General features: G+C 40.3%; 1 protein-coding gene across 1 annotated transcript in view; it reads right to left on the bottom strand.

Annotated features, from left to right (window-relative positions):
- Positions 1-1,024: 1,024 nt before the first annotated feature.
- numb (NUMB endocytic adaptor protein) overlaps positions 1,025-17,131 on the bottom strand; it is a gene marked incomplete at its 5' end in the record, with an annotated part of 45,395 nt that continues 29,288 nt past the window's right edge. Inside the window, 2 exon segments of the mRNA XM_070090563.1 lie at positions 1,025-6,934; positions 15,618-15,804. Coding sequence (XP_069946664.1) covers positions 6,598-6,934; positions 15,618-15,804 — 524 coding nt within the window.

Genomic DNA, 17,131 nt, shown 5'->3' with positions numbered 1-17,131 from the left:
CATAGTCAGAGGAGAGCGAAGGTCTGATAAATCGAAGGAGTCAGTCGAGGCCTCAGTACCTGAAGCGGGTGAGGAAACAGCACCGGCAATAGGTACAGAGGCATGAGGAATGTCTGAAGAGTGGTCCAAAGACGAGGCGGGGTCAGAACGGGGTGCGGTATCAAGAAGGGGCCCGGGGGTACTAGGTTCATGGACTAGGGCTGCCATGGTTAGGTTACTTCTTTCTTTTTGTTTTTAAGAAAAAAAAAGAAAGAAGAAAAGAAAATAAAAACAAAAAAAAGAAAAAAAAAGGGGGGACCGGGGAGGGATAGTTCCTAGGAGGAATGAAAGGGCCAGAAATCTCCCTCCGCGCCCAAGAGGACTCGACACCGCTAGTAGCGCAGATGCAGCATGGAACCCGTGCCATACCCTACCCTTCATGCCAGTAAACCAGCAATCTGGGATAGCAACCTCACATCTGCCGAGCTACCTCGGTGGACAAAAGAGAGGGCGGCCGGATATCCGCCACAAAGCATACCTCCTTCAGCCACCACCCCCGGAATCCGAAAGGTGGCTTCCAGAGATACACCCGTCGCCCAAAAGACACCCAAAGCTACTCCGGGATACCGGAGAGGGATCGGGACATCCCTAGGCAATCCAGATTCCACGGCAAACTACGCCACCGCCAAGAAACCTCAACGGAATGGGATGGACCCCGGTGTCCTTTCCCCTACCTAGGAACTAGCGCGCCTGTGGGAGAAATCACGAAGGCTAAAAAGAGGAAGGGCAAAAGGGAGGGGTGAGGAGGAGGAGGAGGAATGGAAAAAGGGGAGGATGGGATAGGGGAGGGGAGAATGGGGGGTAATTAGGTTCGGTCTGAGGAAGAAGACCGACAGGGCTAATTCCTCAGACCAAGAGCCTCTTCACCACGCCAAGGAGCCCCCCTTGAAGAGGCCCACCACCACAGAACTAGCATTGGAAGGAATATTTGAGAGCTAGACAGTAAACCCATTTTTCATGAAAAGCAAGGATAATTAAAGTACAGTTACATATTTGACAGTAGAATATATTCTAGTGTGGACATGACTTCCTTAATAATTACTGTACAGTATCATTGTATAGTCTCCATAAAAATGACAGGGTAATAAACCTCCCGTCACCGCATAAGCTACTCAACAATCACAGCTTCAAGCGACAACTCCCACATTGGCAGTCATCAGGCACGTTGAATTTCACTTCAGTGCTAAAATTGTTCCACCCCGAAACCTTCATGCGGTGAGTATGTCTGGTTATCTTACCGTGCATGGCACATAAGTCGCTACATTATGAGGTAAACGACACACTTTGAAACTTAACATTGATTTCAGTTTGAGACTACAAGTTTCAAATATGAATTTAATTTATTACCTGACAAAAGTGGCCATAAAGCACAGTATTCATGAATGGCTAAATTTTATTCAAACAACCTGATGATTACCACTGCAATTTTGTATATACAAATTGTGAAAAACTTCAAATTAAAAACCTTTCCTATATACACTTAATAAAAATTAATGTAAAAAAAAAAAATGCTGGAAAAATCAATGGCTGTTTTTCACCGTATCAATTCACTCTTTAATGTTACTATACTGGTGGTATTTTAAATATTTTCATAAAGCAAACCCCTGATATAACAGACTAAGATGGAGGATTGTCTAGGTGTTCATTACATCAATGGGGGGGGGGGGGATTTGTGCTCAACTGTGTACCTAGTGTAGCAATGTACACAACTTACAATAAACACGGATAATCCAGGAGTTAAAAGTACAATTTATTCAGTATATTTTGTTCATTTGAAGTATATCAAGGGTTTACAGAATTTTTAATTTTGCAATATATTAAATACACCTAGAGCTTGCATATAAAAAGCCCATTATCGTAGTATAGAATAATTACACTGCTATACAGGATCTATGAAGACAGCAGCATCATACTGTTGAGAGTAATGATGGAGAGACAGGTACAGAGAATGCTTTTGTAATAAGCTTGACATTTAGCAAAATGTTTTATAAATACAAATAATACAAGAACACACCTGTATATACAACTGCAAGTTGCCTGCAGAGGAGAGATTAGAGTTAGAAGGGTGGCGAGTGGCAAAATAAATCGCCGAGCTATGCAGATGGCCTACTGACTAATGCAAGGGTAAAGACATGCACAGTTGTGGAAGGATGCTAAACTTGTCCTAAAAGAATGTGATAATATTAGAAGTTACCTGGTGGCAGCTTTTAATCAGTATCAAAGATACTGATGAGTAGCACCAGGGCACATTCAGCTTGGCTAAACCCCTAATACACACAATATTAAAACTAAATCATACACAAATAACCCGCACATAGAAGAGAGGAGCTTACGATGACGTTTCGGACCGACTTTGTAAATGGTTCAAGTCAGACCGATGTTTACATCGTCGTAAGCTCCACTCTTCTATGTGCAGGTTATTTGTGTATCATTCCAATCACGGTATTGTGCCCTTTTTGGTTATTTCTAAACCAATCATCACTTCCACATTATTATGAAATTGGGGAAGGGAAGCCTGAATTCCTAAGGGCCATACAGCATCTGGAGAATAAGATCGCAATGATATTCAATCTAAGGAATAGAGAGACAACCAGTTCCTCAGATAGAGCCCCTCCCCACTGGCATCAAGGCATTTCCTTCAAAAGGAGAACTCTTCTTTAAAATTTACCAATGAATGTTACACTAGCCAGTAATAATAATAAAGTTAAGTGGTAAACCCAAAGGGGTCATAAAGCATTACAGGGAGTGGTGGATTGTGTAAAGGATAAAATTATCAAAAAAGCAGCACTAAACCTACAAGGGTCATGCAAGGCAAGAGTATTGGGTAGTAAGAGGGAGAGGGATTATTAGGTCACTTGAGTGCAAGGGTAGCAAGAGATTGAGGTAGTAAAGGATAAAAGGGAGGGAGGGGGCAAGAGAGCACAAGGTAAGGGGTTAGAGGTGGATAGGGAAAAGTACAAGAGTAAAATCTACACTAAACTTGATGCAATAGGATAGTATCTGTTAAAAAGACAGTTTACACACTAGCCAGTAGGCCTGTTACTTGCATTCCTGACCATCTTCCTTCTTACTCAAATGATCTTTCCCTGGCCTTGCCTTTGCAGGGAACTTAACTGCTCACACCCCTCATGGAAGGTTCCTTGATGTTGGTGAGGGGCTCTTGATTTAAGGAATTGGATCTGTGCTCCAGTTCCCCGAATTAAGCCTGAATGCCTTCCACATCCCCCCTCCCCTGGGCGCTGTATAATCCTATGGGTTTAGCGCTTCCCCCTTGATTATAATAATAATTAACTGCTCACACCTCACTTTTTAGGCATATGCATATTCTCATTGTATTGACCTGGTAAAGCACAACAAACTATATAGGAAAAAGCTTACTCTGTATCTGTTTTTTCTCCATTACAACTATACAAGTACAAACCAATATGAACAACAGTGTTTTAATATAAAAATTTCTTCACTTTATATTAAAATGCTGCATTAGTGGATGAATAAAAATTTAGTTGCTTTTTGATTTTTTCACTGAAGGTCTGTCTTAAGTAGCACAAATGCATTCTGGAATACATACTCTTATATTAGTGAATGCATTTTATGCCATATCTATCACAGAAATCATAAAAGGAATGTACAGTACTGAACCGTTTATGAAAAATCACATGCTGTTCTATTACCACCATCTGAAATATTTGGCTGATGTTCAAGAGGCACTTGGGGTCATATTAGCACTAGAGAGGTCCTTCCTAACAACTGCAGCACTGAGTCACATGTAACTTGATTTCACTACTTCAACATTTTGAAGCAACTCTAGTCTCATGAAGATTTTCATAGCACTTAAAAAAATTTTAACTGAGCAATCATGATTCTCATTCAGTGCCTCATAATATGTATTTAGTTAACTTTAGTGCCTCAACTGAACATGGCCCTAAATTATTATACCAGCAAAGGAATTATAGAACTCCACTGAACTTTTAACTTTGAGCATAATGCAAAATATAAAAATATAATCTAAAATCACAAGCATCAAATACTTGCAAGAGGAATTATAATTACTTGCCACAGGAATCATAATGAATCTATACACTCAGAATAACACAAGGTGTGCTGAAATAGAATATTACAAGCAAGAGCAGGTTCATCACAGGACTCCTGCTTCGTTGTCAAATACAATAATCTGATGGAATTGCCTTCATGGTTTACACATACACACTACTAAAAATTATTGATGTGTACTCTTTCATGCTATTGTGCATTGTCATTACAGAAATTTGGCCAAAATTATTTCGCAAAGAGTATTCTATACATAAGTTAACATGCCCCATTTAGAACATTACAGGATGTCACCACAATGTAAGACTTTACAAAAGTACTTTTAAATAACACTTTCTACATTAAAATTTATGTACATTCTATCACTGTAGCCATTACTTCATACATGTACCAAAACCTTAATAAATCTTATTGGTTAAACATTTCAAAAAGGAAAGCTAATCAATACAGTACATGTATAGTATATAAAATGCAACATATTTATTTTTGGCTTTGTTTCCCTATGTCAACCCATGGAGAAAGCACACACTAATCCATTATTTTTCAGGTTTTGGTGAGCAAAGAGTGCAAGAATGGTGTTAACATTAAAGAATTTTTTTAATGTATATTATTTAAATCAATTTCATATACTGGAAGAGCTACAGGGAAACATTCAACGTACAAGTAAAAATGGTATGCAATACCGACAAATAGTTGGAAGACAAAATGCAAACAAACATTGTAGTGGAAATATTTTGGTCTTGGGACCAGAACCAAAACATTATTAATTGAATGTCCTGGTGTTTGCATTTTGCCTTTTTCCAACCATTCAATGTACAGTAGATGGCATATCAAGAGAGATTACAACAAGTGTTCAATAACATTGTGTACACATGTGAAAACCTTAGTAATGACCAACAGACTCAACAATATTTTAATTTACTAATAAACATCCATTCTCCATGGGTTGCATCTCTTTTTGAACACCCTATACTGTACGAGTAAACAGATAATGTACACAGTTTTAATTAATGCATGTGTGTGAATTTATACAAAATGCTGAGTGCACATGTTAGGTAATTACTGTACTATAAAAAAAAAATATGAATTTGATTTATCATTTGCAACAACTCCATGTAGTTCGATTTAATTGCCTATTCATTCAAACAAACTGGGCACATTCATGAGAGTTAAATTCAATCTATTCTAAAGATTTCCATTTGAAAATTATTTATAAAAGCAACCTAACATGTAGATGAAAGAAATACATAGCAGAAAGATTAGCACTGATTCAAGCCCACCTTATGTTTGAAGTAAATGAATGCCTGACTGACAGAAAATACCCCAAAAGGCTCTCTCATGAGGGCTATGTACATTTGTCTGTGCATATAAAAACTTGAGACAAACTTTTATCCACATTAAATATAAGAACCAACATTTGGGCCTGGAGAACATTTTCACACATTAAACAATGTCAGCACATCTAAGTTATGAGGTAATTTTAATGCTGCATACTATTGCACTGGTTATATTAACCATTATGGAACAGTCAGTGGGCAATACCTATACTTTGAAAGCAAGGGATAGATGATAATTGAAAATTAATTATGAACAATGTTGAACCAATACTATAAATTAAAATGTACACTAAAAATCTTAATATGAGCTTAGTCAGCCTTCATTATTGCTTGTTTATTCACAGAAGAAGAATATGTAATCATTCAGTTAGTCTCCTGCTAAAACCAACATAGTATTAAAGAAATTAAATAAATTGTATATATTTATTAACATTACCCCTCATGAGAAATGCCTAGAAAATTACAAAAACAAATTACATTACCAATATGGTACGACAAATATATATAAATTTATATATATATATAGCTATATATATATGTATATACAAAGTACATCTGAATCACATTACACATCGAGCAACTATACAATCTGTGCAAATGCTACTAATATAGAAACATCAACATACGTTTTGCTTATGTTCATGTGAGTAAATATGGTACACATTCATTTGAAAAATAGCATAAAATCTATTCATTTATTCCACTTCCTAAATTTTAAACATCTCTCATTGCATGATTTAAGTACAAAATATAATTATGCATTACTTCAAAGGTACTCGAGGAATATATATCTGAGAAGTTGGCAAAAGTTGAAAATTTTAAGTACACTAGCCATTATGCCAAGTATTATGCCCTTAGACAAAATACTGTACTAAATTAGGCTTGTTCTACAATTAGCAAAACCTAATGCTCTCTCAAAATGATCCATTGCAATAATAAACCAAAATACACTTATATTACTGGTAGTTAGATATACTGTATTTGATTATTTTGTTAATTCAATATGGTAGTATGAAGTCCATGTGTATTTCTGGTAAAATATTATGTTTGAATTTTAAGTATTTTTGACTGGTAAACAACCACATAATTGATATTTGTATACTGTAATATTGAACAGAAGTAAATTTCAGTAACTACATAAAATAATGCCTTTTAAATTAAATGATGTTCAAATTTACATTTGTACCTCAAATGCCTTTGTTACAGTGTTTGGCAGGAAAGGGTTGTTAGGATTGGCATTACGTGTAGCTAGTGCAGCCCACTCTGCATCAAAGGGATCTGATCCTGTTGTCCCAGAAGAATTTGTCGTCGCAGTTCCTCTAAGGAAATTGTTTATAGATGTCCCACCAGTGCCATTAGAATTAGACCAAGAAGAACTCATAGGATCTCTCGCAGTCGCAACAGATACATATGGTGTGGCTGCATTCGGTGTTGCACCTAAGGAAGCAGACCTTACCTGGGCCAAAGGAGGGTTGCGCTGACCAACAACTGCATTACCAACCGGCTGTGACCTGAAATGAGAAGTTACAATAGTTGCAAATTTATAACCTCAACCAAAGAAAAATATATAGCTAAATGATTATCCCAAATCTAACCAATTTTTTACAAATATATTTTTTACTCATGACAGCCATCTCCCTCTGAGGTGAGGTGAACCAAAAAACACTGTTGCACCATCATTCACACAATCACTGTCTTTGCAAAGGCATACATGGAGAGTTTACATGGAGTTTACATGGAGAGAGTTCCGGGGGTCAACGCCCCCGCGGCCCGGTCTGTGACCAGGCCTCCTTAGGTCAGTGTCCCAGGATGCGACCCACACCAGTCGACTAACACCCAGGTACCCATTTTACTGATGGGGAACATAGACAAGAGGTGGAAAGAAACACGTCCAATGTTTCTACTCTGGCTGGGAATCGAACCCAGGCCCTCGCCATGTGAAGCGAGAGCGTTAACCACCAGGCCACCAAACCACAAATATCCCAAAAACCCTCCTTTAAAGTGCAGGGATTGTACTTTCCACCTCCAGGACTCGAGTCCAGCTAACTGGTTTCCTTGAATCCCTTCACAAAATATTACCCTGCAAACACTCCAACAGCTCATCAAGTCCCAAAAACCATTCATCTCCATTCACTCCTATCTAACATGCTCACACATGCCTGCTGTATGTCCAAGCCCCTTGCACACAAAACGTTTTACCCTCCTCCTTCCATCCTTTTCTATGACAACCCCTATACCCCTCCGCTACAGATTTATACACCCTCTAAGTCATCCTATTTTGCTCCAACCTCTCTAAATAACCAAACCACCTCAACAACCTCTCAATAGCACTCTGAGTAATACTTTTAGTAGCTCCACACATCCTCCTAATTTCCACACTACGAATTCTCTGCATAATATTTACACCACACATTACCCTTAGACTCTGCCTCCAGTCTCCTTGCTGCAGCATGTACTCTCGTACATTCCCTTCTTTGCCTCCATGGATAACGTTCTTTGTCTCCACAGATATCTCAATGCACCACTCACCTTTTTTCCTTCATCACCTTACTCTTATCTATGCTCACTTTCATATATTTATTAACCCTTCAAAGATCCAAACGTATATATACGTTCACCCGCGCAGGCCTCGAATATTTTGGAGAGAAAAAAAAATTATAGAAAAATTTTTTTTTTGACATGTTTTAGAATAAAAAAAAAATTAAGGTCAGTACTTACCGAGATATGAGGCCGAGAAGTTGGCACTGGATGCTCATGTGACAGCAACATCGAGTCCTGCCGCTTGCAGAAGTGTTGCTGATATACCTTTTTTTTTCTATTTTTCATATTATTTTATGTAATTTTTATGTTCTGATAATTACAATTTGTAGTAGTTCTTGTCATTTTATAACCTATCTTTCTTCTGACATTAGTATTAGGTACTGAAACTGTACTCAAATTGTCACAAACACACTGACAGGTAGACATTTACACCTGCCTTAGCCATTTACTATTGTCTTGGAATATATACCAAGTATTTATATGTCCCAGCAATGTTTTGGATATGTGGAAGTATATAATAACAAGGAGGAGGAGAAGGAAGAGGAGGAGGAAGGGTAGGAGGAGGGGGAAGAGGAGGAGAATAATATGTAATAATAATAGGGAATAATAAGGTCCCTTGAAGCATGAAAAACGAAGTCTACCCCTGACAGTGACACAATAAGATGAGATGATAACCGATAAGAACTGATGTTTGATTAGCATATACAGGGTGGGGGAGGGGGCAGCTGATAAGAAAAGATTAGAGGTGATATATGATGAACATCGCCCTCACTTTGTTTTCGCTGGTACACAAACATGTCTGTATTTGTCTGTGTCAAGCTCCCTGTCTGTCTATCCGTCTAGCTCTGTCTCAGAGAGCCACAAGACTGCCTCGTCATCACGTTTACTCACATCTTCAAGCAGAGTATAGCACTGTCTGCATTTTTTGGGTTATCCTAGGTAATTTACACCATGTATACTTGTATTTATGTGTATCTGTGAGACAGAGATAGATAGAGAGAGAGATTGAAAGAGATGCAGAGACAGACAGAGGTAGATTGAGATAGACAGACCCTAAACTTGGGGTTAACATGGTATGTTTATTTTTGGTGTTAATATGACATTACATAAGTGAATCCTTGGTGTTTGTTGCACCGTTTGCTCTAGCTGGCGCTCAATTTAACTGGCGCTCCCACAAGGTTCTAAGTGGTCCCAGATTTTTTTAATACCGCGCACACTGAGTGTTAGGACCCATTCTATGCTGACAAGGCATCTCAGGCCAATCGTGCCAAATTTGAAGGCAGGAAAAATAAAATGTATATATACGTTTGGGGCACTACGAGTAAGAACGTATATATACGTTTGGACTGTTTAAGGATTAAACGAAAATACCAACCACTCCAATACATATCCCCCCCCACCCCCTGCTTTTAACATTTCTGTCTTGATCCCATCCGTTCCAGCTGCTTTACCCCCCTTTCATTCTATGTAATGCCTCATGCACCTCCCCCACACTCACATCCTGCTCTTGTTCACTCCTAGAAGATGTTATACCCCCTGGCCAGTGCATGAAATTACCACCTCCATTTCTTCATCAACATTTAAAAGTTCCTCAAAATATTCCCACCATCTATCCAATACCTCCAACTCCCCAACTCTGTTTTTAACCCTTTCAGGGTCCGTCCCGTAGATCTACGGCTTCACGTTGAGTGTCCAAACCGTAGATCTACGCCAAAATTCTAGCGCCGTCAAATTTAGCGCAAAAGCGCTCATAGGCCTACATGTGAGAGAATGGGTCTGCATGGTGGGTGTGCGCCATAAACAAAAAATCTAGGCGCCCGCATAGCATTGTGGGAACGCCGGCTCAGTTACCCTTGTTCACCATGCCTCGTCACAAGTCAGCTCTCACTCCCCGGAAAATTGGGACTCTCCTCTTCCTATCTGATAGTTCTGACACTGATGGAAGTGGAAATGAAGACGAATTCTATGGCTTTGATCAGTTAGTGACCGAAAGGAATGACCAGGATATCGATAATAGTGCAGAAAACCCTGACGATCCTCAACCTTCTACCTCTGGTGTGGGCACTCGTGACTCATGGTCGGTTGTGCCTCAACGCAAGAGAAAACTAATATTTCCGCGTGGCCAGGCCTCTGACTTCAGTAATGATGATGATAGTGACGTGGATTGTGATTTTATTGTGCTTGACGATCATTCGAGTAGTGATAGTGAGGAATCATATTCACCAGTGAAGCGTTGGTATGTACGCCGCCGCATGCGCTCGGGTAGTGTACCCTATGCTGTGCCCAGGGGATGGAGTACATCCCGGAGTACATCCTGTGGCCCTACACCAGGTTTAGATAGTGATAGTGAGGGTGATGTGGCTACACTTGGCATGGATAGACCACAGGCATCAGTAGATGGTGGTAGTGGTGATGGTAGTGGCACCGCCATGCGTGACTCGCCAGCCCAGGCTGGGACCCACGCTGCCGACTCATCAGTTCAAGGACAAAGCGGAGCGTCAGCCACCAGCCCACCACAACCACCCGCACAACCAGCCTATGATGTCCAGTATCCACCAGCAAACCGTATCTGGGATTGGCAGCAAAATCCCAATTTTGTTCCCAAGCCCCACCACTTTGATGACTCTCAAAGTGGAATTCTACCTACTTGTCCCCTTGGAACCACGGCCAATTCTTTGAATTATTCTTTGACCAGCCATTGATGGAAACTATCGTCAGGGAAAGTAATAAGTATTTTGAGTACACCATGGCAAATACGATCATATCACCACAGTCAAGACTACACAGGTGGAAAGAGACGACTGTTGCAGAAATGTATTTGCTTTTTGCAAAAATAATGCTTATGCCTCATGTCTATAAGCATAATATAAAAGCATACTGGTCCACAGATCGGCTAATTTCTACCCCGGTCTTCAGTGAAATCATCCCAGTGAACAGGTTTATCTTACTGTTACGTATGTTGCACTCTCTGACAAAACCAGGCCTGACAGAAGTGACAGGTTATACAAGATTAGAAATGTTTTCATGTATCTCAAACAAAAGTTTAGCATATACTTTTATCCATTCAAGAATCTTGTAATTGACGAGTCTTTGATTTTGTTCAAAGGTAGACTGTCATTCAAGCAGTATATACCGAGCAAGAGGAAACGCTTTGGTATAAAACTGTTTGTACTCTGTGACTGTGACAGTGGCCTGATGTTGGATATTGCTGTATACACGGGAAGTAAAACATTGAAAGATACCAAGATGTTATTGGGTATCTCAGGTGACACAGTGAGAAACATGATGGCACCTTATCTTGGTAAGGGGCATACATTATATACCGATAACTGGTACACAAGCCCATTACTCAGTGATTTCATGCGAGTGAACAAGACAGATGTGTGTGGCACAGTGCGTTCTAATCGTAAACATATGCCCAGGCTCAACGCAGGTGCTCGTGGTGATGACGTGCAGGTGTTTACTGCCAATTACATCATGGCATTACGGTGGCATGACAAATGAGATGTCACATTGTTGACAACCATTCACGGTAATGAAATGCAAGACAGTGGCAAAGTTGATCGAGTGACTAATGAACGTATTCGAGAACCAGTGACAGTGATTGATTATACATAAAACATGCGCTTGGTTGACAAATGTGACATGCAGATTGGTTTTGTTGATTGTGTTCATAAGAGTTACAAGTGGTACATGAAACTTTTCTTCCATCTCATGGACATTTCAATGCTCAATGCATATAATATGTACCAAATAAAGACTGGCAACAGACCACCGTATGGTGAATTTTGTTTGTCTGTTGTCAGACAACTCATAATGAAGTACCAGGTAAGAACACCTGCTATACAACAAGGTTTATGTGTGAGGAATGTAAGGTGCCTCTGTGCATGGTGCCTTGTTTCAAGGAGTTCCAAAAGCTCCAGCAGTTCTAAAACCATGTCCAGTGATTGTAAATATGATAGAACATTAGTATTATACAAGATTTGTGCATGTTTATTGTAATAAACAACAGTGGTAAACAATAATATGATAATAACTTTAGTGCAGTTATTGTGTTCAATACAGTGAGTTTATATATATACATTATATACAGTATTGGTCTCTCAGGCCCCAAATGTTAGTAGGAAAAGAAAAAAATTGGAAAAGAAAAGAAAAAACTACAAAAACCGCTAAATAATGTAATGCGCGTATGTGGAATTCGTCGATGTTGCCGCCACCACATCATCTTGGACAAACTTCTTGGCACTGTATCTCAGTAAGTACTGATCAGAATTTTTTTTTTTCGTCTTATTACCTTCACAAAAATATGCTCTTTAACCCTCTGACTGTTTTCGACGTATAAATACGTCTTACGAGCCAATGTTTCTAGACGTATATATACTCAATAATTCTAGCGGCTTCAAATCAAGCGGGAGAAAGCTGGTAGGCCCACAGGTGAGAGAATGGGTCTGTGTGGTCAGTGTGCACCACATAAAAAAAATCCTGCAGCACACACTGCGTAATGAGAAAAAAAAAACTGATCGTTTTTTTGGAATAGAACGCCGACTTTGAGGTGTATTTTCGTATAGTATTTATCGTTGTACAGTGGACCCCCGCATACCGATACATTTTATCGCTAAGATTTTGCCTCGCATACCGCTAAAAAACCCGCTCAACGCTGTTCGTCCGAGACGCGTCTAATGTGCGGCCTGAGCCAGCCTCACAGGTTCCGCCGGTGGCACTGTTTACAAGCCAGCCTCCGCGGTAACATCCAAGCATACAATCGTAACATTTCGTATTATTACAGTGTTTTTGGTGATTTTATCTGCAAAATAAGTGACCATGGGCCCCAAGAAAGCTTCTAGTGCCAACCCTGTGGTAAAAAGGGTGAGAAATATTATCGAAATACTGTGGTACCATGGTCAACTGCTGATGCTGCTGCTGCTGTAGCACTGTCAGCTGCTGCTGCTGCTGTACCACCATCAGCTGCTGCTGCTGCTGCTGTACCACCATCAGCTGCTGCTGCTGCTGCTGTACCACCATCAGCAGCTGCTAATGCTGTAGCACTGTCAGCTGCTGCTGCTGCTGTAGCACCGTCAGCTGCTGCTGCTGCTGTAGCACCGTCAGCTGCTGCTGCTGCTGTAGCACCGTCAGCTGCTGCTGCTGCTGTAGCACCGTCAGCTGCTGCTGCTGCTGTAGCACCGTCAGCTGCTGCTGCTGCTGCTGCTGCTGCTGCACTGTCAGCTGCTGCTGCTGCTGTAGCACTGTCAGCTGCTGCTGCTGCTGCTGTAGCACCGTCAGCTGCTGCTGTACCACCGTCAGCTGCTGCTGCTGCTGTAGCACCGTCAGCTGCTGCTGCTGCTGCACCACCGTCAGCTGCTGCTGTACCACCGTCAGCTGCTGCTGTACCACCGTCAGCAGCTGCTGCTGCTGTAGTACCGTCTGCTGCTTCTGTAGCATCGTCTGCTGCTGCTGTAGCACTGTCAGCTGCTGCTGCTGCTGCTGCTGCTGTAGCACTGTCAGCTGCTGCTGCTGCTGTAGCACCGTCAGCTGCTGCTGCTGCTGTAGCACCGTCAGCTGCTGCTGCTGTTGTAGTACCGTCTGCTGCTGCTGTAGCATTGTCTGCTGCTGCTGTAGCATTGTCTGCTGCTGCTGTAGCACTGTCAGCTGCTGCTGCTGCTGTAGCACTGTCAGCTGCTGCTGCTGCTGCTGTAGCACTGTCAGCTGCTGCTGCTGTAGCACTGTCAGCTGCTGCTGCTGCTGTAGCACCGTTGTTGGTGTGGCTTATTGAGAATACCAAGAAGCAATTAACCCCAGAGGGTTAGCCACCCAGGATAACCCAAAAAAGTGTGTCATCGAAGACTGTAACTTATTTCCATTGGGGTCCTTAATCTTGTCTCCCAGGATGCAACCCACACCAGTCGACTAACACCCAGGTGAACAGGGAAAAACGCCTGGAACTAGTGCTCATATTGGTGAATTTAAAGCCAGCAAAGGTTGGTTTGAGAGATTTAAGAATCGTAGTGGCATACACAGTGTGATAAGGCCTGTTCTGGAAGAAAATGCCAAACAGGACCTACAGTACTCAGGAGGAAAAGGCACTCCCAGGACACAGTGTCTCATCAGTCATTGCTGCATCTTCAATAAAGGTAAGTGTCATTTATTCTTCATTTAGTAGAGTAGTACATGCACAATATATACTGTGCATGTACTACTATACTATTGTGCATGTATCCTTCTCTTTGTGTGTAGGAAAATGTATATTTCATGTGGTAAAATTTTTTTTTTCATACTTTTGGGTGTCTTGCACGGATTAATTTGATTTCCATTATTTCTTATGGGGAAAATTCATTCGCATAACGATAATTTCGCATAACAATGAGCTCTCATGAACGGATTAATATCGTTAAGCGGGGGTCCACTGTATTCGCGTTTTCATGGTCTTAGGTGATAAAATGGAAAACATATTACAGAAATAGAGATGATTTTCATTACTTTGACGATGAAAACGACCTTGAAACTGAGCTCAAAGTAGCGGAAATGTTTGATTTTTACCAATGTTCAGGAGTAAATAAATCACACCACACGTCCAATACACGTCAACTGGGGAGCCTGATATTCTTTCACTAGTGCACTGATGATATTCATACCATTTTTACAATAATGCAGTAGTCTGCATAACAGTAAATTTTGTATTTATTTGTATGAATAAAAAATCAAAATAGAAAGTAATAATAATATAAGAGGGGCCTAGAGATGTGACTAATGAACAGAGCATATGTTATTTTAGTGCCACGAATGTCTACCTTGTTTATTCTGGACCCTATTTTGAAATTGGCATCTTTTTTAGTTTGCGTGAAATTGGCCAAATTGCCAATTTCTGACCACCATATTGGGTAGTCCAAATTAATAAATGGGAGATTTCTTGTACTCAGCTGATAGATAAAATGGAGTTCTAAAGAAATAGCTATGAGTTTGGTCAACTGGAACAATGGAATTGGCTGAAAATAGGGCTCAAAGTCGGCGAAATCGCCGATACGCATATGTCGCCGAGACCGCTAAATTCGCGGGAGCATAATTCCATGAGTTTTCGACCAAATTTCGAACTTTTGGTGTCATTACCATCGGGAAAAGGTTCTCTATCATTTCATAAGAAAAAGTATTTTTTTTTTTTTTTTTCAAAAATTGAGCGACATAGAATGACAGTTTCAGAGAGGGGCCTGAAACAGTCAAAGGGTTGATTCTGTAAGAAAAAATAATTTTTTTTTTTTTTTCAAAATTTCTTGGACCCTGGAGCACCACTTCAGATTTTGGCCTTGGACCCTGAAAGGGTTAACTGACAAATCCATTTGTTCCCTAGGTTTTCTTAAATTTTTTATCTCACTCCAAATTTTTTTTCCTATTCTCAGTCAAATTTCTTGATGGTGCCTCTCCCACTATCATTTGCTTTCCTTTTGAACTCTCTCACCATTCTCTTCACCTTTCTAAATTTAAATTCTTCCAACTTGAACCCACTGCTGCAAGTCCTGTCTTGGTTAGATATTTTTAGTGCATTATTTACATCCCCCTTCATTTATGAATTTTAATTTGTTGCTGCAAAAAAAAGTTTAATTGCTAAACAAAGCACTACAGGTTATTGTTTCTAGTCTTAGAAAATATACGACTTAAATTTACCCTGGTGGAGGTGTAGTTGTTCCATTCGTAATTTTGGGATGAGTATTAAACTGTGAAAGCCACTCTTCTCCTAATGACCTTTTAGCTTCAATTCCTGTTGATTCAACTAAAGATGAAGTTTGTCCATTGATCTCTGGTCCTGGCCATGGGTTTTCTTCATGAATTGGTTCAACAGATGGCATCAAAACTGAAAATGCCAAATCTCAATTTAAAATTCTGTCACTTATTTTCTTTTATAATGTACAGTAACCAGAAGTGCAATAAAATTTAAAAAATGCTATCCCTACATTTCACTCTGTACACAGGCAGTATCTTCCTATACTGTAATTTAAAGTCAGATTAGCTTAAAAAAAAAAATTATAAACAGGGCATGTTTTGCCCAAACTTCATTGCAAGAATACTATAATTCATATAAAAATAAACCACCAAAGTTGCAATATAATGAACACAGGAAAGTGGGTGCAGGAGGGAAGAGGAGCGATTGGTGGAATGATGATATAAAGAGAGTAGTAAGGGAGAAAAAGTTAGCATATGAGAAGTTTTTACAAAGTAGAAGTGATGCAAGGAGGGAAGAGTATATGGAGAAAAAGAGAGAGGTTAAGAGAGTGGTGAAGCAATGTAAAAAGAGAGCAAATGAGAGAGTGGGTGAGATGTTAACAAATTTTGTTGAAAATAAGAAAAAGTTTTGGAGTGAGATTAGCAAGTTAAGGTAGCCTAGAGAACAAATGGATTTCAGTTAAAAATAGGAGAGGAGAGTTATTAAATGGAGAGTTAGAGGTATTGGGAAGATGGAGGGAATATTTTGAGGAATTGTTAAATGTTGATGAAGATAGGGAAGCTGTGATTTCGTGTATAGGGCAAGGAGGAATAACATCTTGTAGGAGTGAGGAAGAGCCAGTTGTGAGTGTGGGGGAAGTTCGTGAGGCAGTAGGTAAAATGAAAGGGGGTAAGGCAGCCGGGATTGATGGGATAAAGATAGAAATGTTAAAAGCAGGTGGGGATATAGTTTTGAAGTGGTTGGTGCAATTATTTAATAAATGTATGGAAGAGGGTAAGGTACCTAGGGATTGGCAGAGAGCATGCATATTATTATTATAATCAAAAAGAAGCGCTAAGCCACAAGGGCTATACAGCGCTGCAGGGTAGGGAAGGAAGCAAGGGAATTGGATGGCAGGAGGGAGGGGGGATGATCAGCAGGTTACAGAAAACAGCGGGGCAGGGGATAGTACGGGGGTAGAGGGTAGCAAGAGATACAAGTAGAAAGGGCTGAAAGTATCAGAATTTGTGAAGTAAGTCAGTCGTTGTCAAAAAGTCAATAAGAGAGTCCGGATGAAAGGTGGGTCCATCAGCGAGAAGGGAAGGTAAAGAGAGAGCAGCGGGGCGAAGACGACGACAGAGGTAAATTCTGCGTGCTCGTTGATAAAGTGGGCAGTCCAACAGAATGTGGCTGACTGATAATGGAGCTTGGCAATTCTCACAGAGAGGAGCAAGACGCCTCTCCATGAGATATCCAT

This window comes from Cherax quadricarinatus, chromosome 32 (genome assembly GCF_038502225.1).
Source record: "Cherax quadricarinatus isolate ZL_2023a chromosome 32, ASM3850222v1, whole genome shotgun sequence".
Lineage (NCBI taxonomy): Eukaryota > Metazoa > Arthropoda > Malacostraca > Decapoda > Parastacidae > Cherax > Cherax quadricarinatus.
This window is presented reverse-complemented; position numbering and strand designations above follow the sequence as displayed.